Source organism: Symphodus melops, assembly GCF_947650265.1.
Source record: "Symphodus melops genome assembly, chromosome: 13".
Classification (NCBI taxonomy): Eukaryota; Metazoa; Chordata; class Actinopteri; order Labriformes; family Labridae; genus Symphodus; species Symphodus melops.
In genome coordinates this window covers 15661167-15685378 of record NC_136703.1, presented here as the reverse complement: position 1 = coordinate 15685378, position 24212 = coordinate 15661167, and the positions used below count along the sequence as shown (strand labels likewise).

The 24212-nt window shown below is 41.4% G+C and overlaps 1 protein-coding gene across 2 annotated transcripts in view; it reads right to left on the bottom strand.

Annotated features, from left to right (window-relative positions):
* The window catches only part of cacna2d3a (calcium channel, voltage-dependent, alpha 2/delta subunit 3a), a 104869-nt gene that overhangs the window by 59244 nt on the left and 21413 nt on the right, over positions 1–24212 (bottom strand). For both annotated transcript variants that reach the window (XM_079358685.1, XM_079358686.1), the window contains exons 4-5: positions 16916–16975; positions 2560–2722 (exon numbers count right to left, since the gene is read on the bottom strand). In XM_079358685.1, the coding sequence (XP_079214811.1) occupies positions 2560–2722; positions 16916–16975 (223 nt within the window). The remainder of the gene's footprint in view (positions 1–2559; positions 2723–16915; positions 16976–24212) is intronic.

Genomic DNA, 24212 nt, shown 5'->3' with positions numbered 1-24212 from the left:
ATGGATTTTCCTACAGGAGATGGATTGAAATGTTTTTATATGTGTCATAAGATGACACGTATAATGACACGAAACCTTTATGAACACGTTTGTGAAGAAATCTATTTTTATGCAATATTCCCCGAGCATTAGCATTTATTTAAACCCACAGCATACATTTTTCCTGCGAGTTCTTCCTCCCTTAAAATACTGGGTTTATTTTTTTCATCTTGAAAAAAACAAACAAAAAACAGTTTGCCAGTCTATGATGTCAACCATGTTCTTATGATCTTCACTTTTATCCATAAGTATTCAAATCTTTCTGAAGTCTTTCTGCATACATCTATCTCTTTCCCTCAGCTCCTCCGACAAAGCTTTGTGCCTGTTTAAAGGAACATGTCTTCACCTCTAGTGTTAAATGTTGTCGAGTTCTTTCTCATTCTGGATTCATGTTTGGTCTCAATAAATAACATGACAAAGAATGTTCTACAAAGACGTGCTCTTCTTGTGTCCAAGGATCCATTTCATTAAGAATTTGTTGCTTTATAAAAAAGTCGGACTGCACGCTTATTTTAAACATATTATCAGACCTGGCTTATCTCTAATTGTATAATTCAAAACTTTATTTTCAAAGGTGAGCCAACATTTCATTTTACTGGCTAACTTTATTGCACAGTCCTGCAGGTGCCAGAGAGACACAAAATAAGAGCAAACAGCTTAATGAGATAAGAGCAAGAATATGTTACTTTCATTTTATTGACTGCGCTGCACTGCACGGCACGCACACACGCACACACACACACACACACACGCACACACACACACACACACAGGCACACACAGGTGAGGCGTCTTGGCTGATTAGTAAGTATTAACAGGCATACAAACATAAAGCACATTCTAAAATGCTCTCAAAAGTCTTTAAAAAACAATCATTCACAGTTTCCCAAACCGAGCTTCTCTCTCTCTCTCTCTCTCCTCTTGCTTAATCGTGATTTTTTTGCCCACCAACGAGCTGCCTGCAGTCCCTGCCACAAATCAATGTTATCAGTACCAGCGAACAAAGCCTGCAGATCTAAAACCCTAACAGAGGTCTCTCCCTCCTTCTCGTTCCCTCTTTCTGTGTCTGTGTGTGTGTGTGTGTGTGTGTGTGTGTGTGTGTGTGTGTGAGAGAGATTCTGCTCATTTGCCTGTGAATCAAATCAAAATGACTCTTCCTCTCCGTGTATCGGCGCGCCGGTCTGCCAGCCTCACTCTCCTGGCTCCTTCATTTAATTTCTTCCCATTTCAATCTCGCTCCTCCTGTCACTTTCACTCCCCTCTTCTTCTTTTCCCACCTTGCTGTAATTAATCTGTTGCTCAGACCTTCCATCAGTCTGACTTAACCTACTTTCTTTCTCATTTACTCCCTCTACCATCTCTCCTCTCCTCTCTCTCTCTCTCTCTTTGCATATACGTTCTTTGCCTGTGGTAGCCGGACTAAGCCGACATGACATTCCCTGTGTCCGCCGAGCTTTGTACAAGGCCTTGACTTCTCGGGGACGGACTTGAGTAGATGATTAATTAGCAGAATGTCTGATTATTTAACTACTCATTAAGTCAGTGTGTTGAAGGGACTGTCCACAGAGTTACCGTTCATGAAGTCAAACCCACATGCAGATACAAGCGCACATCCGCACATTAAGTAGATCTTTACAGCAGCGTTTCAATTCACAAATGAGCACACATAATTAAGAGATGTGGATTTTAAGTTTGTTAACACTTAATTATGTGTTTATTTTGTGTCATGATTTAAGATAAGGGTGATGAGCTTTGACCACCAACTATAAGTCACATACAGTTTTAATGAAACAGTTTCTTTCATTTTAGAATTAGTTCTTATCACTGTTCTCTTTCCTGAGAACTTTCCTTTTAATGTATTATTAAATGAATAAAAGGAGCGTCAGTTGCAGCACGCTGTGCGATGGGTACGAAGACAGGAGGAGTGATGGTGAGAGGAGAGTGACAGATGCAGACACCAGACACACACACTTGTTCTGGACTGCACCGAGTCGACTGGTTCCACTTCCGACCTTGCTACCGTTTGCTTCATGTCATTCTGACCCGGAAAGACATATTCTGCTCCAAAAGTCTCTTTCGTCCTCGTACAACTGGAGGAGACGTCTGTCCATATTTAAATTCCGCCAATGGTTTGGGAAGGTGCATGTTTTTTTGTTGTTTTTTTTTTCTTCCCCTAAGATTTATTTCTGGGTTTTTTTGTGCCTTTTTTGAAGGGATGGGACCGGAAGGAGCCGGAAACCAGGAAGAGAGTGGAGAAAGAAGACACAGGTTCCATTTCAAGGAGGACCACGGCATCTGTACATGCCTTTATCAGTAAGTCACATGCAAGGTAACAACGTCTTGTCTTTTTCTTTTTTTACACCAAACTTGACCCTGGGTAAGATTCACTCTGTAGTTGCCTCAGTGGCCAGGTCTGTCTTGACTTCATCAATAGTCATTAGTTAATCAGGGAACGAATCATCACCATGCTCATGATGTTAGGATGAACTTTTTGGACCGGAAATTGCTCAGTAAACAAACCTTTGTTGTACATGTTGGTGGGGACCTGCACCACGCTGAGGCTGAGGTTGACGGACAGGTTGTTGAAGTGGTCGTTAGGTTGCAGGAGGAATTCTCCTCCCAGCTCCACGCTGTTCCCTTCATCATCCACCTCATTGATCAGCACCGCATTGAAGTATTCATACTGGAGATAACAAAAAAAAACAAGACAGAGATGAAGGGAAAGAAAAAGAGACGGGGATTAGTTTTCACGTTCAATTAACACACCTTTGTTTCATTCACTCTCCTAACATCTCCACTTCTACATGATTGACTCGCTGAATTAGCGCTGAGTAGGACGACTGGGCCGCTTTCGTGCTGAGTCAGAGTTGAGTTGGCATACTGAGGTAACCTGAGTCCCTGGATCATCCCAGTTTTACATGTTACAGTGGAAAGCTGCTGAGTTGACAAATCCTCCCTCGGCTCCAACACTCCCAATCCTAGCTCGATGCTGCATGAGGTGCTCTGCCGCCACAGTATTTTTAGTGCTGCGCATAGCGAGGAGACTATTAATAAATCATAGAGCTAGATAAATATAGAGCACATGGCTCACTGCAACACAAAGGCTCTGTAGACTGAGTTTCCACACAGTGGCAGCAGAACCTGCAAAAGGCCTCGGTATGTGGAAGGGCAACAAAACAAAAACACACAAGAAGGTGGACAAAAAAACTTGAGATTTAAGAGGAAATTAATTTTGTGTTGTAAATATCTGAGACATACACAGAGGCAACACAACAAGTCATTGAAAGATGTAAATCGAAGGTGAAACCAGAGAACTCTTCAGCCTTCATTAGACTTGAGAGGACTGGTTCTTCCTGTGGGTAAAAGTGAATCAATGATGAGCTACACATGGCATGGCATTTATTCATCCAAACACGTCCTTCAAAACAATTGTGCCTGCATCACATGCCTAGTCTGTGTGCTTCCATATAATTCAAACAAACTTGTTTCTTGTTTTAAAGTGTTTTTTCCTTTTTCTTTTCTTTGGATCTTCAGTCGTTTACAGAGTTTTAGCCCTCAACGCAATTTTACGAACGCAAGTGGTTGAAATGACGAGCGCTAGCTGAAGAAAAACAAGCCTAATGCCAACAGTCACACATGTTGGAAACAGAAGTGTATTCGACTGTTCGTACTGTCACAAGCATTGGCGGCAGCAGAAGTAGTTCAATCACTGCACGGGTGAGCGCTGGTGATTACATGGCTTAAGGCCACATTGATTTCTCTTATAATGGCCAAGAGAATAGGATTTGAAAAAGCCCTCTGAGGAGAATGAATTGCCATTCTCAAGAGTCCAATACAAAGCTTCAGTACATGTGTTATCTCAGAGGGGGACAGACACTGTCTGGACTTTAGTTTTTCTTTTCTGTTTTTTTAAGGAGACTGAAAGGTCTGCAGGAGCAGGAAAAGAGGGGATATGTGCAGAGAACAAACATGGTGACATGTAAAAGTCCTCATGCCTTACTGTATAGATTGATTACAAAACACAAGCCCTCAGATCTCCAGCACATGTCACGGTTGCAGCAGCAGTAACCTTCATGTGGGCAAAATCTTTGCAGGTCCTCCCGAGGAACATCATCACTCGCTCAGCCCAGTGCAAAACACAGATAAAGCCATCAATTAGGCTGGCAAACGCAGTGCCTATCGGTGTAATTAATCAGCCCTGATTAGGCTTATTAGCCCTTTATCAAGGAGAACACTGCAATGTCAAGGTGAGAGAGAGAAAGTGAGAGAGAGAGAGAGAGAGAGAGAGAGAGAGAGAGAGAGAGAGAGAGAGAGAGAGAGCGAGAGAGAGAGAGAGAGCACAGTGGTGCATATTTCTGATTTGAGTTTCCTTCTTCCCACCTTCTGTCTCCGTCTATATCTGTGTGGACACAGAACTGAAGATATTCCAGATGTTTCCAAAAGTAGAAACGTCTATGCCTTTAGGTGTGACAAATAATGAAGAAAAAAAAATTATATATATATATATATATATATATATATATGCGCATATATACATACACTTGATAAGGCTTGAAGATTCAAAGAGTGAAGAGCCATGGTGAGAATGAATAGACAAGTGGTAAATGTTCATGGTATGGCAGTAAGTAGAATATAGGCTTCTTCTGGAAACATTTTGGCTGAGTCTGGAGCTGACATCAGTATGCCTCTCACTACAAGTTCTTGACCAACCAGTCGTGAAGATCAGATCTACAATGACCTTTACAGTGTTTGGGATAATGGATATTTTCTACAAGCAGTGTAGTACGGATTCTTCCGGTACAACAGAATCCAAATGAATCGACTTTTATTTATTTCAGCTTCAAAGTGATGCTTTAATAAAACAACAACCTTGTGTTTTGAAGGAAAAAAAGGAGAACTGAGTGGGTGCAAGAAAAATAAAACATTTCAGGATATCTAGTTTAAATGTGTAAGATCAGCGCTAAGAGCAAGACTCAAATAAGGGAAGGGCTTCAAATAAAGGCATTAAGGCAGGACGTTCAAAACAGGCAGGGTAGTAGCAACAAAAACAAGAGGAAACAAAACATCAACATAAAGGCAAGATAAGATATCAGTCAAAAAACAGAGACTGTTACTACAGACAGCTGATTTTAAATGAAAGGACAGTCAATTAAAGATAAGGAGAGGAAGTTAATGCAGGGATCAAAGTGGTTCAGACATGACAGCCGGAATAGTGAGGGGGAGAGGGGAGGGCTTTAAGGAGAGAAAAGACGGCACTTGACAGGACACAACCATATCAGCGGGTCAGACAGAATGGCACAGGAGGACAGAGCAAAGTACAAATCGCAAGAGAGAGAGAGAGAGAGAGAGAGAGAGAGAAAGGAATATCTGAAAAGATCAGAAATATTACTTTACTGTAACATCAAACGATTTTTAGCTATAATCAATTTTATTGTTCAACTTTTATTATTTGGATTTCTTGACTTAGGTTGGTGCCTTTTTTAATTCCTTGTCTGGTGAACACTGACGAGGCGCTGTGGTGGACAGGTGGGAGGCAGGTACTGCGGTATCACCATGTACGCTGTGCTCTGTTTAATGGAGCTCATGTAATTGTTTTGCTGCTTCCCCATAATATCCAATACAGAACTGATCACAAAATACTTTCCGATGAATGGGCTTATATTGATGAAATGATCCTCAAGCAATTTTTACCCCGGTTGTCAACGACATTTTGAGGAATGTTTGCAGAAAGTTCAAGCTCATTATTTGGCTCATTTAGCTCCTAGCTTCACAGTTCACGTTTTTTTTTTTTTTTTTTTAAACAATCTTAAAGAATTTTTGTTGTTCTGAGTAAAAGACACTGGGATCAGTGTTAAGCATCAAACAAAAGATGACAAAATGAGCATTTCACTGTTGAACGTAGTGGAGCTTAACCGACTCCACACAGTCCAGAGAAGTAGCATGAGACTGATTGTTATCAGCTCAGTGTGTCAGCAGGAAACTTTTGGTGCAGAGCAAGTTTCCGTATCATCCTAAAAGCAGAAAATGTGTCAGCATTGTGTTGCAGCTTTTATTGATTGGGCTTGATATTGTGTGGATCTTTGTTCTGGTGAGTTTTCCTTGATCTTGTCTGCGGTGATATGTGAACTGGGATCAAGCAAAGGTCGCCACTAGCTTAAACAAGTGTCACATTAAATCTGATGATGTTGCAGAATGAATGACCTTGAAGCAGTGGGGAGAAATCTGGCAGTGTGTGTCAGTGCAGAGAACTGCTTACGCACGTCACCTAGCTGACCTCCCTGCTCCTGGCAGCGGCACCTTGACTTCCTGCCAAAGAAGATCAAAGTGTCAGGAGACGAGGCCAACTGATTGCCACTTCACAACCTCGCCAGGTCTCTCTCAGCATGTTGTTCTCCAGGCTTACATTTAAAAACAAAACCTAAACTTACCCTAAAGTGTGTGTCTTCTTCTCTTGAATTTCCTTCTTTTTTTTTTGTTGTTGAAATTTTAAAGTCAAGTATTTATTTCAAAATCATTCAAAAGTTTTCCAAAAGCTAACATTGGCTCTCTGGAAAGGGTTTAATGTGCAAAATAATAATCTGCTGCACTTAAGTTATAGATCAGACGTGTTAGAGTTATTTTGATTCCAGTTCTCATGTATCAAACTACTTTGCAGAAAACGTAAAATTAAACTTAAAGATAGGGTTGGTAATTTCCTCCAGATCCTTTTTTGAAGTTTTTGGTTGAAATTATCTTTATGACAGAAATTAATAATTCATGTGCTCTGAAAAAGAAACATCCGTAGCAGTTAATGATGATGAACCAATCAGGCCTCCCTGTCTTCCTGCTCGTTCTCTACTCCATACATGAGACCACGCTCAAAGAATGAGCTTCTGGACCAACAGCGCTAGTGCATGTAAGTGAGGGGCGGGGCTTTTGAGGGAGCACAGAAGGGAGTGGGGTGAGTGAAGATGGAGCACGGAGAGAATGCTACTTTCAAAACTGCTATTCAAAATAGACCAACTTTGCCTTTAATAAAACAACAACCTTCAAGTGGCTGAAGAGGAAAACAACGATTATGATTTGACACAAATACACAGACTCAGACATGGACAAACAACCGTGAAATTCCAGCACAGTCAGAGCTAACTGGACCTGCATTGTGCCTCCAGTTTTCCTGTTAGTATTCAATTCAAAAAATAGTAGTTCAATTCAACTTCACTCTACCTTCTTCTGTCTCTTTCTTTTTCTGCTCAGTTCTTTTCAATCTATTGTTCACTGCCTGTTGGCAATCCTCATCAAGCCCCCCCCCCCCCCCCCCCCCCCCCCCCCCCCATTGGCAGGGTTTGGCGACTATCTGTGAGACCTTTGTTGCCACAGCCAGGCTATCTCCATCTTGTCCAAGTTTCAATCACGCTGGCTGTGCTCCAAATGTTCTCTCTATCTCTTCAGAAGTTAGACAAACACTATTATAACAAACCTTATTCCAAATGTTTTAGCCATTTCCCAAAACAGAAGAACACGGTTTGTGAAATGTTAAACACATACCAACATCTACGTATATTGGACAAACTCACATGGACAAAAGACACAAATACAAACACAGAGCCAAGTTCAACAGCAGCAGATCCAAAGCAGGATCCCACAGAGACTAATGACTCGATTCACAGAGACAATTAGAGTTGCACAGATGTCTTGGCTCTATAAGTAAGTTTCTACAAAGACGGAGAAAAGGGCGAAACGCCACCGGAGGCAGAAGCTGTGAGAAGTACTCTGAATAAAAAGTCAAGCAGAAAAAAAAAAAGTTAAACAAACAACAGTTAATGACTCTGCTAATAGACTTATTTAAATTCACAACATGTGGGCTTTAATTTTGATTAAAATCGCACCCATAAGCTTTTTGAGTTTCAACAGTGTGGGAGGGAGAGTGGGAGTGTGAGTGGATGCAGGAGGGGGCGACTGTTGAGTGTGTGGATGTGTGTGCAGCTGTGTATCCTCCTGAGAATCATTTTAAGGCTGTGTGACTGTAGAGGAGTGTGTGTGTGTGTGTGTGTGTGTGTGTGTGTGTGTATGTGTGTGTGTAAGTCAATTACGTGGCTCCAGCATTACAGTGAAGGAGTGCTCAGTGCCACTAATGCAGTCCCTGATCATGGTGTTAACAACCTGATCTTTAACGCTGCAGTGCATTACGCTAAGAGATCGCACATGTGTTATCAGCACCCACTCACTCAGTTTGCTTCAGACAGAGAGGGAGAGGATGAGGAGGGGTTACAGGCGGTAAAAAGCTGCCTGCTAAAAAACATAGACCTCAAAAATGGCGAGATTTAAGGTGGTATTTGAACCACACACAAGCGTATTTTACATTTTTATCAACTTAATTGAACTTTTATCATAGGATCCTTCTTGCTCTGGTTTGTTTTAATAATTTCTTCTATCTGTTGTTGCATCCTGACAAAGTGCAGTTGAAATGGAAGGATGAATACTAATCAAAATAGATATTAAAAGTTCATTATTTACAATGATGTTTTCAGGTCTCAATATTTACTTTAAACATCAAGTCTTAATGTCCTCATCACAATAACCAATGTTCACTATTCCAAACTTCTGCCAAAGTTCAACTTAATCACAATAACACATATTAGATCAGAAATACATATTTTCAACAATAATGTTCCTTCCTGATGTGCTGCCTATCTTTTTAATAGGTAACAGAAAACCAAAGGTGTTCAGGTTTCAGACTAAAGAAGCGTCAAGACCTCACTCAGAGCTTTAGAAGTTATTTTTTGTTAAATAATATCAATTCTGATGTTTAGAGTGTAAATATAGGTTTCATTAATCCAGGTGAAGTGATGGACAATCTACTGTGACATCCAGCATATTAACTGTATGTTTACTGAATGCATTAACCTTGAACAGAGGTTTGAGAGTAATCAGGACAAACGAGTGACACAGATTTCTTTAGCGAAGCCTCATCGATGGATGCTCATGAGATGAAAAGAAGCAGCTAAAACTTCAAAGGCTTCTGCCCAAGTTTTTATTTTTCTTTCTTATCAAGCTTTACACAACATGTATTTTCTTAAATATCTCTTCATTCAAATTATTTATCGAAACAATATATTGTGTGCAAAATTTGACATTGTTTTAGTATCATGTTAAAAAAAAACTGCAACAGCCGTAGTAGGAGCGTGTGCTGTGATGCTAAGTGGCTCTTGGCTTCATGTCCGTGTTGCCTACACACTCAGAGTCTTTCTGTGAGTGTTGAGTGAGACAGATGCAGTAATGTTTTATATGAAGCCACAGTTGAAACACCTGCTATTTCCCGGCTAGTAGTGAGTTGAGTGTCTGTCTTTTTGAAGGTGCACTCTGGAGTTTTGTTAGAGAAATGTGAAAGTTGGAAAGGGGAAAGATTCTGTGGTATATGTTGATAACATCTATACACAAACTGTCCTCAGAGGAAAATCAGCTCCCTGTAAAACTGTATGAAGATAAAATGCCGCGTGAGAAACGATGGTGGTCGACCAGCAGCAGTGAAACCGAAACTCTCCTGGTAGCTTTTAGCTCCAAACAGTGTTCCAGGGAAACATTATTTTCTTTGAATAAAGTCTTTGTCTTTAGTTCAGAAAATACAGCAAAGAATGGTTTCACTTGCCCAACTTTCAAATTTCGCCACCAGATCTCCACAGTGCAGCGTTAACACTGATCTCCATTGATCACTGATTTAGGTAGCCTGCCGCGAAGCCGCTTTTTGCACGGCCTATTTTAAAGAAACACGGCCTTGAAATTTTTGCACGGCTTGACCTAGGCCGTGCAAAAATCTACATTTAATAGACGTGCTTACTACACGGGTTTCTGTACGGTGCCACCCGTGCCCTATTTGGTAGGCGGAATGTCAGGATAACGATAGCCGCTATGTAAATAGCGTCAGATGGTAGCAGCTAACCGCTAACAGCTATCCGCTAACTAATAAATCCAACAAAAGAGAAAAACGCTACATAAACAAAACCAACGCTGGAAACATCCAGCAGTTCATCCACTTTGTCATTGGCATGTGACTGTTTATTACAAGAACTCAATCCAGCTTTGTTTCAGAGAAGGCTGTGTGCGGCGAGGAGAAATACACACGTAAACAATCAGCTGTGTTACAGTCAATGGTTTAAACACGGTGGAGTTTTGTTTACCAACGTAACACAGGAAGTGACGACTCTTTCAACCAATCAACGGACTGCAGGGTTTAGCTCCAGATGATTGACTTATCAAGGTCTAGGGATCTATTATTACTGGATGACACAATATTATATTATGAATTTATGTGTTTGTTGTTTGTTTTTTAAAGAAAGTGCAGATAGAAGCAGTGGGCCAACAAAGGGCTTAGACAACATGAACCAAGTGAGTTGCAGTCAAATGATGATGGGGTGTGTCAGGGTAGGGGCTGTACAGTAAATCAACATTATGAAGCTTGGGAAAACTAAAATGTGAAAACTAAAACGTGTAACAATGCATCTTATTGAACAGAATGCACCATTTAGAGACTTATTCAGTTTTCTTCAAAACTAGTGTGTTAGGGAGCACATAACCGCCGCGCCGCCGTTAGTGACACTGAAAAAAATTTGCACCCCCTGTATTTTTTTTTGCACCCCCTGTTTTCCCATTTCTGCCTAAATCACTGCCATTGATTCACACATTTCATACACTGACTTTCACAATGTAAGCTGCTGGAATACTACTGTATAGTATGATTGGTTTTTTTCGTATGTGTGTCTTCTTGAGGAAAAGGGCATACTGACTTGAAAAGCAATGAAAGCACGGAGTAAAAGTTTGTCTTCAAGGCACGTCTGAGATCACATCTAATGTTGTTCCATTTATTTTATTGTTGTTTTATGCTTTATTTTTATGGATGCGTCTTCAGTTGAAGCACTTTGTAAACCTTGGTTTTTAAAGGGGCCATAATGTTATTATCAAGACTATGATTATGTGCACCTGTGCACAAGCAGAGTGTAAAAGTGTGACCCACATGCACGTTGCACAAATATCCACAATCCTGTCGATTTTCATAAACACTTTGAGTTGAGTGAGTCAACATCCTCAAGGGGAAAACAGAGAGAGAAAGAGCGAGGAGTCAGAGAGGAGGCCAAATGTGATGCAGTGGGTTGACCGTGACGCCCCGCCCTCTGGTGTTCACTTTTAACTCTCAACTCTTTGGCTCCCCTCTTTTTTTTCTTTTTTTTTTTAATTCGCCCTCCTCCCCACGCGCTTTCTCCATGCTTTGGAAAGAGGGGAGACAGCACTCCCACAGCGTGGAGATGTGACTGGAAAACAACAAGGGGCACAGATACAAGTAACCAGTGAGCAAACTAGACGGCACGTTGAGGAAGTGAGGTGGAGGAGAGGCCGAGTTGGGGTTCATAAAGCACGCTTAAAAGCCTTCGTCATGCATCTTCACACCCACTCTGAAGAAAACACTAAAATCTATAGCAGTTACCCAGAGCTGCACAGATTATTTCACACCTAATAACAATACTGAGGCAACAGTGTGTGTGTGTGTGTGTGTGTGTGTGTGTGTGTGTGTGTGTGTACATGTTTATCACTGTTCTAATCTTTATTAACATTATTTCCGTCCAGAGTTATATTCTCGATATTAAAACCAATGCTTCTAATAGATTGAGCACATCTAATAAGTGTGAATTAGTTACATTCAGTTGCACACTGCTAAGAAGTTGAATGCCATTTAAGCTTTTCTCAAAGTTTTCTGTATCAACAGCAGTATTTTGCCCAGAGAGAATGAATAATTCATTCGATAACTTCGGCTGCTTTCCATCCGGACTCTCCCACAGACCCAAGAAGGACTTTGAGAAGTGAGACAAAAATGATCAGAGTTTTTTTTGACTTTCAGTTGTCTCATCAAAGCTTCTGCCTTATTAGTTCATAATATACAAAATATTAAATAAGAGTTAGCTCACTGCGGGATGCTTGAAGTTGTGTAGTTACTCTTTGATGTCCAAACAAACTGCTTGTCTTTAAATTTCTGAAAAGTGCAGTGGTGCTAGTTTTAGGTTTACTGCAAGTTATTATAAAGAAGCTCTTGAATGTGCTTTTAGTTAAAAACATGATTTTTTCAGACTTTCCCTTTGAAATATTTTCCTTTTCTGCTTTCTAAAACTCGGCCTTTATCAAGGCTTGTCAACTCCGTTACGGAGGATTGTAGTGAACCTTTTGAAACCTTTGTCATGAAATGCTTGGAGTCTTTGATTTGAAGGAGACGTGAAACAAAATATGCTTTATATAAGGAAGTAGTCATGGTGTCATAAACGACCAAATAATTCCACTCTGTCAGTGCATGCATCAGGACAGTGAAGAAGAAGATATGTTATATGGTATAAACTGGGAACTAACACCGGGGTCAAATCATTTTAGTCCATAATAAGAAGAGCAAATGGGCAAATCAACAAGCATGCGGCCACCTCTCTGCACTCTTTGATAGTACCTCAGAGAGCAGGGTACGAGAACAAAAGAGGATGAGGGAAAAAAAGAAAGAAAGAAAAGATTAAGCATTTCTCTCCGGTTGCTCCCTGCAGACTGGGGCTACATTTTCCGTGAACATCAAGCCTGGCAATTGGCAGTTTGTCTCCAACCTCCAAGGAAGGATTTCATTGGCTACAGAGGGCATGGGAGACTGCTCTCCGTTTTCCTATTTACAGTACGCGAGCGTTGCGGGTAAAAGAGCAAGGGAGGAAAATCGCAGCAGATTACTGTGCCAATTTCACATGGAAGCAAAAGAGCTCTGGAAAGGATAGATAAGGAAATTCCTATCAAACCGCTGCCAGCCAAATATGTATCCAGTGGCAAAAACCCCCCCCAAAAAACACACAAACATTTTATAATAACCCCGAATAGTGATGGAGGAGGTTTCACCCTACAGCGTTAAGATGGTATTTTTAGCCCAGCTTGTGATAATTACCATGTATTCGCCATGTTGTGCAGTTAAAAGGCGCCATTAGAAATGCCACCATCAGAGCTGTATAAACACATGCACACATGTACCTGTGTATTAATATTCATGCCTAGAAACCAAAACCAAAAAAGTGACTTCAGTTTAGATGTCAACAAAAAAAGATGGAATATTTCAGTTCATGCTTCAATCCAAAACACAATGAGAATACAGAAACAATGGCTGCTCAACTATGGATGAATACCGAGTCGTACGGCAAATGCTTCTGAGTGAAAAAAAAGGTAATCACACGTGGCTGTATCCACATCCCAAACCAGGTGGTGATGCTCGTAACTGTCTGCTAAGCACTTTTAAACTACAAACAAAAAAGAAACAGACACAACAAAACACACACAAAGAAGAAGAAGAAGAAGAGGAGGAGGAGTAGCAAGATGACAAGGCGTAGCTCCAAGACCCCCCTGCTTTTTTTAATCACTTGTGTGGGGACATTTTGGGTTCACAGTTTGGTACGTCTCTTCAAAAGACATCGAACATGCTCATCAGATGTCGTCACCCAGATGTGCCAAAACCACAGAGCGAGGCAAAAGAAGAAGAAAAAAAAAAGAGATCTCACAGGTTGACCCTGCAGTTTTTAAAAAGCCTCTGGATGTGAGAGCAAAGAGGGTCATGGACATGACTCAATCTAAAACGACGATCCCAGCTTCGAGTGTGTATGAAAGTGCCCGAGCTGCAACCAGTCACTGACAACAGATGGAGGGACCTCCTGTGACACAGCTAGGATCACACACTTCATAAATTACGAACATCATTTAATACTCCTAAACACACGTTTTCTATTTTCATATTTTACATCGTACTTATTTTATGTTTTCAAATAAGGACACATTGTTTATTTTCTTGTTGTTTTTTTTCTCATCATTTTGTTTGATTTTCCTCTTATTTGTTCAGTGCTTAATAACAGCTGTAGCAACATGGTACTTCTCACCTGTAAGTTGCACTACAGTCACTTAAACATCAATGAGGGAAACTTAGAAATACACATCTTGGACTTTTGTTGCTTTTTTTCCCCTCTTGAACTGAACGTGTACCAAAGCGTGCTGCCATCCGGCCTGGATACAGAACTCTGACCTGAAAGAGGGTGAAGCTTCAAAAAAAGGTATTATTATTCAGAGCTGGCTGAGCGCTCTGACACTGATGTGTAAATTGTATCAGAACAGTGCATGTTGCAGATGTTTCTTGTTTAGTGATAAAGCACTGTAAGAGAGAACAAAAAACTGTCTTTACTCTGTGATTAAAAGAGATGCTAGTCATGCTAACACATCTGGTTGGTCTATGATATTTCATTTTCTCCTCTTTTATCCCTCTCACCTTCCATCTCCTCCTTCCTCCCTTGTGCCTACACTATTGGCATACTAGCAGCTAGCATTGTGACGTAGCATGATAATATAAGTATAACATATCCTGTAGTAAAAAAGTGTTCTGAATCTATAATGGCTCTCTCACACTATATACTGTGTATGCTCTCTGTCAGTCATATTCAGCTCGCTCCGTACTGTAGCTGTGTCATTAAAGCTGAAACAAAAGGACTCTGACTTCACTGGGTTCATCTCATCGCGGCCAAGTAATTACTGGCATAAAGCACCGCTGCGAGCCCACACAGTGTTGCTGCCCCTCTAGCAGCATATGAAAAAGCACAAACACACACAGAAGAGTGTCCACAAGTGACACATCGAGGCAGAAACACTAACGCCTGTCCACAAAAATCCTGCAAAATTGTTGTCGTGTACTTGACGAGTACGAAGGCAGATTTATTTCTATGTGAGCGAGGGGAATTTTCCAATGAAATACAACACCTTTTTTTTTTTTTAGAGCTTCTATATTGGTGTCTGTTTCTCCAGCGGTGTCCTGGATGCATCTGGTTTTTTCCTTTTAGAACGTGTACTTTAATGCAGAGTAGTGAGTCCTGACAGGCTACCTACATGATTCATACCGGCTTAAAACTGGATGTAAAGTATAAACGCTTACCTTTCAATCATCAAAGTGAACTTCAGTTGAACCTAATGATTACTCTATTACTTCATGTGCTGAAGTTTTCCCCACATGAGCAAATATAGAGGCAGAATATTGTTTTTTTTACTTCACTTAGGTGAGTTTTAGAAAAAAATGAAAGAATTTGTGTTCTAATTATTGATAGTTATCTACACAAATATATAAAAAAATGAACTAAAATGATCCAAATGACCTACATACAGTATTTTAGAGTGTTTGAAAAACTAGACGGATAATTGGAAAAAAAAAAAAGGTTCTCTGAAAAGGAAGATTCCAGGCTGGACGGCAGTCAGTTGTTGAATTTAGTAATTGATCCTCCTTAATGGCCCATGACAGCAGAAATCCTCAGGACATTCACTGTAATGCCTTAAAAAGCTGACAGAGTAAACACACACTCGTGGCCACAGGCAGAGACACAGGCACAGGCACAGGCACACACGCACACACACACACACACACACACACACACACACACACACACACAACATACACACCACACACACACCAATAAGTAGTTGGGAAGAAAATACTTCCAAGTCGGCTTAGCATCATATTTCTGCTTTAAAACTCAACTTACTCTTGCTGCTCCTCCTACTTTCATAAACTCCGTTCTGAGATGAGCATGATGTGCGGCACACTCAAGCGAAGCATCACAAGGGCACAATCTCTTTCTTTCTCTCTCTCTAGAGCTCACACACACACACACACACACACACACACACACACACACACACACCGTATAAAGCTGCACTCTAAAAATTAAAGCTGCTCAAATGGATTTGCGGCAGAACCGGTGAGCAGAGGCTGGGTTTGGGGGTGTGTATGCAGATATGATTAGCTGAATGCATTTCCCAAAGTCTGCAGAAGTGACGGTTGGGGCTCACAGAAAAACAGTTTAAGATGTTTACTTTTTGGATTGGAATTCGAACAGCGATATATCACACCTTCAGTAATTTAAGCTTTAGATTTCTGAAACGTTGTGTTCAAAGTTAAACTGAGTGAATGAAAGGGTCGAGTTCGATTCAATATAAGACAAACGGTCACGTCGTCTAACAGTTATAGATCCAGTGAAATGCACGACTTTGAACAAAGTTGTATTTGGAACACTCCTATCATCCAATGAACACATGTATTAGAGACAGTTTTTTTCTTGTTGCGTAACTGAGTCATGTGTTGATAAAAGTATGTTGCTCCAATATACAGACAGTTACATCCATCTGTAAGTCACTCAGGGTACCAACTTAATGAAGATGATATGTATGTATTTTAAATCTTATCATTTCACATAAATTCAGGATGGTGATAAAGAATAGGCATTATGTCATGATCGAGCTTATTTCAAAACATTTTCAACACTTATAATATAGTAACTCTAACCCGACTGAAACCGTTCCATACAACATTAAATGAGTGTAAGCAGCTCTCCTCAAGATCTATGCAAAACTATCCACCTTATCCAAGTGCTTGAACCCTTAAAATCTATTGCTACATGCTAGTAGCTAATTTTTTGTTAAAGGAGAGTCTTGCTCTATAGCCAATAATATATATATATATATATTTTTTTTTTAAAAAGGGTTCCAATAACTTTTTTAGTGTTCATGTTTGTTGGCAGGTTTGCCCAGTGGGACTGTAAATATACATGAATATACATGAGAATGGCAGAAGCAGATTGAGATGAAAGTTAAAGAGACACATGTTGGACTAACACACCTCACAAACATAGTGAAACCCAGTGTATTAAAACAGACAACAGAACAAGACTCCTGCCTTCATTGCTCGGTCTCTCTTCTGTTGTGATTGTGAGGTAGGGTTGAATTAATGGCGTCACATGAACAGGGAATGAGCGTGTTCGATGGTGATCATGTTTGTGTGCTCAGAATACAGCGTAGATGTGTAACGTACCTGCAGGTCTGGATCCTCCTCGTGCTGTAGGTGGGCTTCCTCTGCCGCCTCCACCAGCCTCTGGAGGAGGGTAGGAAGGGGAGAGAGGGGAGAAGGACAGAGAGGAGGGGAAAATACGACAGTTTAAGCACAAAACTGAATCAACGAGTGGATGAAAATAATAGGCAGAAAAACGTATATACAGTGAGAAGCTTTATAACTGGCTTTATAATCCCCCTTAGAACAATAGAGCATCACTAGAACCTTTCAGGAGGCACACACACACAAACACAAACACACACACACACACACACACACACACACACACACACACACACACACACACACACACACACACACACACACACACACACACACACACAGAGAGAGAAAGCGGAAAGACATGTGGCCATGTCTGAAAAGAGGCTGTTTCCTAAAAGCGGAAAGACATGTGGCCATGTCTGAAAAGAGGCTGTTTCCTAAATGGTTCAGCAACAGAGGTAATGATAGCCTGAGGTTCTTTGGACACTACCACAACAAACTCCATTATCACTCCATGCTGTTTTACACATGCATACTGTCACACACACACACAAATACACACCGCTGTCATCATCCTCTTGCTGATACTGAGTGCCTGTAGGCTGATGTAGGAATCTGTCTGCTTTTGGGTCACCGTTACACTATCTCTCTCTCTCTGATTCTCTCTCTCTCTCTCTCTCTCAATAATGAGTGAGCACCTTTTCCCATGCAAATAATTGCGATTATTTGTTTATTAATGAATCTGTCAGGAGTTTAAACGTTTTTATAACTGCGAGTCATGTGTGTTTATTGTAATGTGTGTGTTTATGTTATTGTCATAATTTTTAGACTCATCCGCCTCTATGGGGTTTGCTGTTTGTTTTTGTTTTTTTTGGTTGAGCCGGCCCCTCTTTTTTGCGCGTAGCTGCAGGTGCCAATGATTGCAAACACAAGTGAAAGGCTGGTCATTGCTCTGTTGATAACTAAAAGACTAGGGAGAAGTATGCAGTTGACTGTTGGCAGGTTTTGGTGACACCATGTCTGAGTATATGAAGTACTGTATGGAAAGTAAGTGGTGATGGGTGAGGTACTCAAATAATCAGAATGCAGTGACAGAGCTTTTTAAAGGAAAGGGGCCGAGGACACAGCCCTGATGGTCTCCATTATTGGTGATAACAGTTGAACTCCTATTGCCTTCGATCTGTCCCAGAGGAAACCAGGAATGATGCTCACTAAAACTCTAAAGTCCGAAGAAACAACGACTCGGAGGAGAAGCCTTTTAAATGGGTTCATGTTGAAGAAAGGTAGAAAAAGTTTTTTTTCGGGCACTTGAATAACAACTTGAATCTCATTAATTACTCACACACACACACACACACACACACACACACACACACACACACACACACACACACACACACACACACACACACACACACACACACACACACACACTTCCGTCCACTTGTAGCTGCGATGCATACGATACATTGTCATAGCAAGTCCTCCCTCTCATTCGCAGCTGCTCCTGGGGGCTATATGTTTTGGTAATGCACTTCCATTTCACATTTCCATTCAAATGGCTTCACCCGTAAAACTACTGCAATCAGCCAGCTTATTTCAGCTGAGCCGTGTGTGTGTGTGTGTGTGTGTGTGTGTGTGCAGCAGGGTTGTTTTGGGAAGTGAACACTGTAATCTAGAGCCCAGCCAATCATTTTCTTCACCATAGCAACACAGCTGGCCACTGCATATCGTTACACATAAATTTGATCGCTTGATGCCGTTCGACCATCGATCAACGCGTACATTTTCCTTGTGTCCTCTCTGGCCTGGACTCGTTCAGGTCTTTAATCTGAAATGGACAGTAGGAGCATATGTGCTGATCCACGTGGGCACCCAAGGGTGTTGAGAGAGGCGCCAACAGATTCTGGTGTGAGAATCCGCTGTGAATAAACCACAAAGCATGCTTTAGGAACAAACAAAGATAAGGAGGAATAAAAGACGGATGAGAGAGGAAAGAAAGACAAACACTCTTAAGGTCTGAACGCTTAGCTTCACATCCCCACGAAAATGTCAGATGCTTCCTGTGAAGTGTGTGTCCATAGAAACACACTTCCCGCTGTTGTCGGTGTGTGAATCTGCGTGTGCATGCAGAGATGTTAATGGTTTGCTCTCCCAACACGTGTTAAGAAATTAGCCCTTTGACCTATACTGTGTTGGCAGGACTTCTTCAAATGTCAATCACTGAATGAGAGAGTGCACAGGTATGTCAATGTGGGCTCGGTGAAATCTGAAATCTGGCCTTTAATCTGAGAGCAAGCGTCGCATCAAACGTTGCAGACAATAATGCTTTATCTACCTCACTCATTTGGCAGGAGGAAAGGAGTCGAAGCTCAAGGTAAAAAATAACATGCATATAGTAGAGGGCTGTTTTTCAGTCAGGAAAACAGATTAGTGATAAGTAGGTACATCTCCCTCCTGTGAATTTCAATAACAGCATATTATTAGAATGAACACTCAGAAGTTTTTGTGTTTAGGTCCTGGAAAAGGTATTGAGAATGTGTGCAACACCAATCACTAAGTGTTTGTGTCTAGCATTTAATTTAAATGAGCTGCATCTCTTTTTGTCAATAGGTGGTCCTGCAGCCGATGATGCCGTTTTAAAAGGGAGCGGAAATGACTTTTCTTTTTTTTCTTCTTCTCAAAGACACTGTCAAGGCTCGCTATGAGATGACAGCAATAATTAAACTGACACAGTCAGAGAGGCAGGCCCTGTTGTCTCCCCGAAAACACACGCTCACACACACACACACGCACGCACGCACGCACGCACACAAACGTGGACATTCACAAGCCTTCTCTGTGTCTGACAGTTTAAAAGCTGAGCACACAGCGTTAACAAGACTGGCTGTGGTGACTGGATTAGATGTGTTAGCCCTCGAAGAGGAGTCTGATTACAGATCCCTGATGTGTTTCTGCTGGTCTCTGTCATCACTACAAAGGCTTTGATTTTCAGCAAAAACCTGATACAGTTAGATACTGGTCTGCTCCAAGTCAGCCTTTAATTCTCCTTTAATTCCCCCAAGCTCATTTGACTTGTTAATTTGTGCTAAACCTGAATTGAAGGGATGTTGGTGCTGGGCGACTAGGTTTACATCTAGTCACTGTCTATGGTATTTACATATTATGCCCATGAGATTCATGTACTGTATACTTGTATTTTGAAGCTGTCAGTTTGGCTGTGATGATTCATATTCACACACAAACATGACACTTGTGAAGAAGAAATTCTCGGAGTCCAGAGATGGAAATGACTGTCATCTGTTCCAATTTGAAAGCTGGTTTTTAAAGACAAACTTGGTTTGGATTTTACTGGAATATATCAGTGCCTTTAGAAGGTCTTTCAAGTCTCAAATCGATCACAGGAGTGTTTTTTTTATTATTAACGGAAGGATCATAAGTTCAGAAGAAATTGATCTCAGCAATGCTTAAATGTGCGCGTGTTACACATCATCAATGTCTTGCTTGTCCCTCAATCAACTTAATTTCTATTCCAAAGTCATCATTTATCACCCTCTACCCCTTTGCATCTACCCCCTCTCATTAGCCCACATTCTGTTACTATGATTTTCCTGACAAAGGCGTCAGCTTGTTTACACTCTCAAAAGTTCATAAACGATCCCCGCTCATTTAGCTGTCAGCTTGATGGGCCTATTGTTCATGTGTGCTATACACGCTGTGTGGAGGGTTCAGGACTGGTTGGAGCCTCTGACCTTAACAAAAGCCTATTCGTTATCATTGCTACACTAAAGCTGCGCTAGTTAGCCAAGGCTGTCATACATATAAGTGAGCAATGCTAACGACTGCTGTCAGAGCAGCAGGGGAGGGGCGGATGCAGGGTCACATGCATTATTGACTGCCAGCGGAAGTCTTGGATTCTTTTTTAGCAGTACATTAAGGCTTGCCTCGGCACATTCCCTCAACTGAGGGGAGGTGAAGGCAGTGGCCTGAATCTAAATGTTCTCCCAAAGGTACCAAAGAATAAATCCACAGATCTAAATAGACTCTCTAAAAGAAATTTCCCAAAGGTGCCGTCTTCTTCTTCTTCATTGTCCATTATTACTTTGAGGTTGAACATAATTTTATCCACATTATCTTCTTCAGGATTCGTTGAGGACAGCCTTATAAAATCAAAGACTTATGTAGTAAGCTTGTTTCTGCTCAGCCTGATGTATTGCTGTTCCTCAGTCTTAAGGAGGAAATGCTAACAAAGCTTTGGCCTCCTGGATCGGGTCAGGTCCTGAGGGTGTTGGTTCTGCCAGAGGCCCTGATCCATGGAGGCCGGATCTGGGCTGAGCTGGATTGACTCGGGTCAGCCCATCAATAGCACTAGGGGACAGCAATTAATAATGTCCAAGCAGCCGGGGAAGACTTGCAGCATCAACAAAATGGAAAAGTGCTCTGTGACACTTTGCTTCCTCTGTTATGCACATTTAGATTGGGCCCGGGCCAAGTAGACATCGGTGAGAGAGGGATACAAAGGGAAAGAGAAAAGGGAAGGGAGGAGTGTGCTTAGATACATCAAGTGACAATAATCAATGCTGGACAAGTTCTGAGCAGTTCTGCTGACGAAAAAAAAAAGGGCTGCCTGCCCTCTCTTCACCGTCTCATCTGTCCCTTTTTTCTGCATTTTCTTCAATTTCACATCATGCTTCGACGGGATGTTGGACTTGTCTTTTTTTTCCCCATGACATTTACCTTCCTGATCCTTCCCACCAACATCCCCATCTAACAATTCTAGAAAAACAATCATTTCGCTCTCCCTTTTGAGTTCTTGGTGACAGAATAACAACCCAGGAGAGAGAGAGAGAGAGAGAGAGAGAGAGAGAGAGAGAGAGAGAGAAAACAGGAAAGACGGTGGTGTCCTGATCTCCACTGGCTGACTCTGCTCCATCATTAGGAGCCATCACTTTCAACAGCCTCTCACACACAGGCACACACTGATGTGGCAATGAGCTGAGACGGAGGACAGCCAGTGAAAATGAGGGGAATGAGACGAGCAGTGCTGTGAGCTCAGTGTGACGGTGGCTGTATGTCAGATATCATATGATCCCCGACACAGCTCAGAACTAAACACCTCTCTCTTCTCACATGCATGGCACTCCTGAACCCTTCCCGACACTGTCTGGGGAAGTTGTGAGAACGCAAATGAACTAATCGTCTCATCTCTTCTTTATGCAGGCACGTCCTGACAGCCTGATGAGCCGATTGTGTGAACTCAGCCAGTATTGGAACACTCCCCGTGAGAAAAACAGGCGGGGTGATGACATCGCTCACTGAGTGGAGTTTTTGTTTTACAGCCTTTACTGCTACGCCTGAGTTGTTTATATCGTTTTCCACAGTCGTGTTTCTGCTGCAGAAACGCCATTTTGCCTGTTGTAGAGACATTTATACAGAAACAGTTAGCATTACCAACGACTCCTCCCACTTCCTCTACCCAGCCCTCTTGCCTTGTATAAACAAAACCGAATTTATTGAGTTGTTAAAGCACTTTTGTGTAAGTAAAGTTCCTGAAAATGTCAGGGCTTTAATGTCCTGATCATTTATAGAAAATGACAGGAGTTCATGTGGGAGGTAGGGCTTTCACACTTGCAGAAAACTCCTGAAAAAAACTCCTGATATTTCCAGTAGGAGCTGTACAGGATGTGTGAATGCGAACAGCCACATTTTCCCCCTCGGAATTCAACCAGAGTTCCTCCTGCCAGACCCACTCGTATTTCTTCTTCCACAGCAAGACCAAAGTGTGCGAGCTGATTTGAGAAAGCAGTTTGGGAGAATCTCTGGAGCAGTCCCACAACCCCCCCCCACCCCCGGTGATTCTCCAGATATAATCCGGAGTGCATATGAGAAGAACAGCTGTCGAGAAGAAAGATAATTCTAAGGCTTTCTCTTTTCAAACTATTGAGATGCCTCCTTTTTTCATAGCATGCTCTTTAATGGCCTTGAATCCAAGAGAGCATAAGATTCCAGAAATAATCCGAAAAACTGCGTGTAAGACCCACAATGGATGTGCTCCGCTGTTTAATAGCAAAGCTATCATTTTTTTCCAGACAGAAACGACAGTTAAAAGACAAAAATAGGACCTTATTCATCTTAATTCAAATCTTCTCCTGCAGGTGATGTGGCACATTATTAAAATGCTAACTTTGTGTTTAATATTCACTGTGCACTTCAACTAAAAATGAAAGATCATGGGAGTTTTTGCTGGCGGAGGAATTCCATTTAAAGTTCCCGTGTGAGCTTTATTAAAAATATTTTGAACATACACTCGCCGCAGACTTCACCTGCTTCGACACAAGTAATCATGTCGGGGCTGCAGAGGCTTACCTGCCACAGGTAAATGATATCAGCAGGTGCAGAGAATGCCATTACAGGAGAAACAGACCTAGCAGCGAGGCATCCATTCTGCTTTGAAGTGCATTTGTCACATGAAACACAGCAGCGCTTGACTTCAAAGAGGACATTACAATAGCTCCACGCCTTTTTAACTTTGATAACAACATGCGCTCTGTTTCTTTAACCGCTGGCTGTTGCCACCCTTTTTTTTTTCTTTCTTTCCAGCCAGCAGACAAAACTTTTCTAAAAGAGACGGGTGGAGGAGAGGAGAGGAGGAGCTGCGAGATGATGATTATATCCCACCAATTCAGAAACTGATGAAGGCAATGCAATTAAAAAAAAAAAAAAATCACAAAGACAAGCTAATAGGCTCGCTCAGTCCAGGAATAAGCACAAAAATACACACACGCACAAAACCACTCACTGTCCCTTTCCATCAAATTACAGTTTGAAACATTGTTTTATTTTTTTAAGCTTATCTATATTGGTGGTGTTGTAATTTAATTAGCTAAAGCAGCTAAAAGGAAAACTGGGCTTTGCACAAGTTTCATTTCCCTTCAGACAGAAAGGTGGCTGAGCTAAAAAATATAATGCAGAGATGATAAGAGAGGCTGGATAGAGGCGTACACACAATAAAACACCAAGTCTAAAAGCAATAACACACCTATTAACTGTGTCATTCTCTTTGAACCACATGCAGGGAAAAACACGGCAAACATGCAGAAGCTTTAATTCCATCTAAATCAACACACAGACATGAAATCACAAAGCCTCTATCAGCGAAATATTCCTCCAAAGAATGACATCAGCCGGCGTACACATATTTACAGGTGCACCCTTTCACAGCAGCCGCAGTGAATGGTGTCTTTTTGGCAGGTGTGGTGAGCGATGAAGAGCGAGA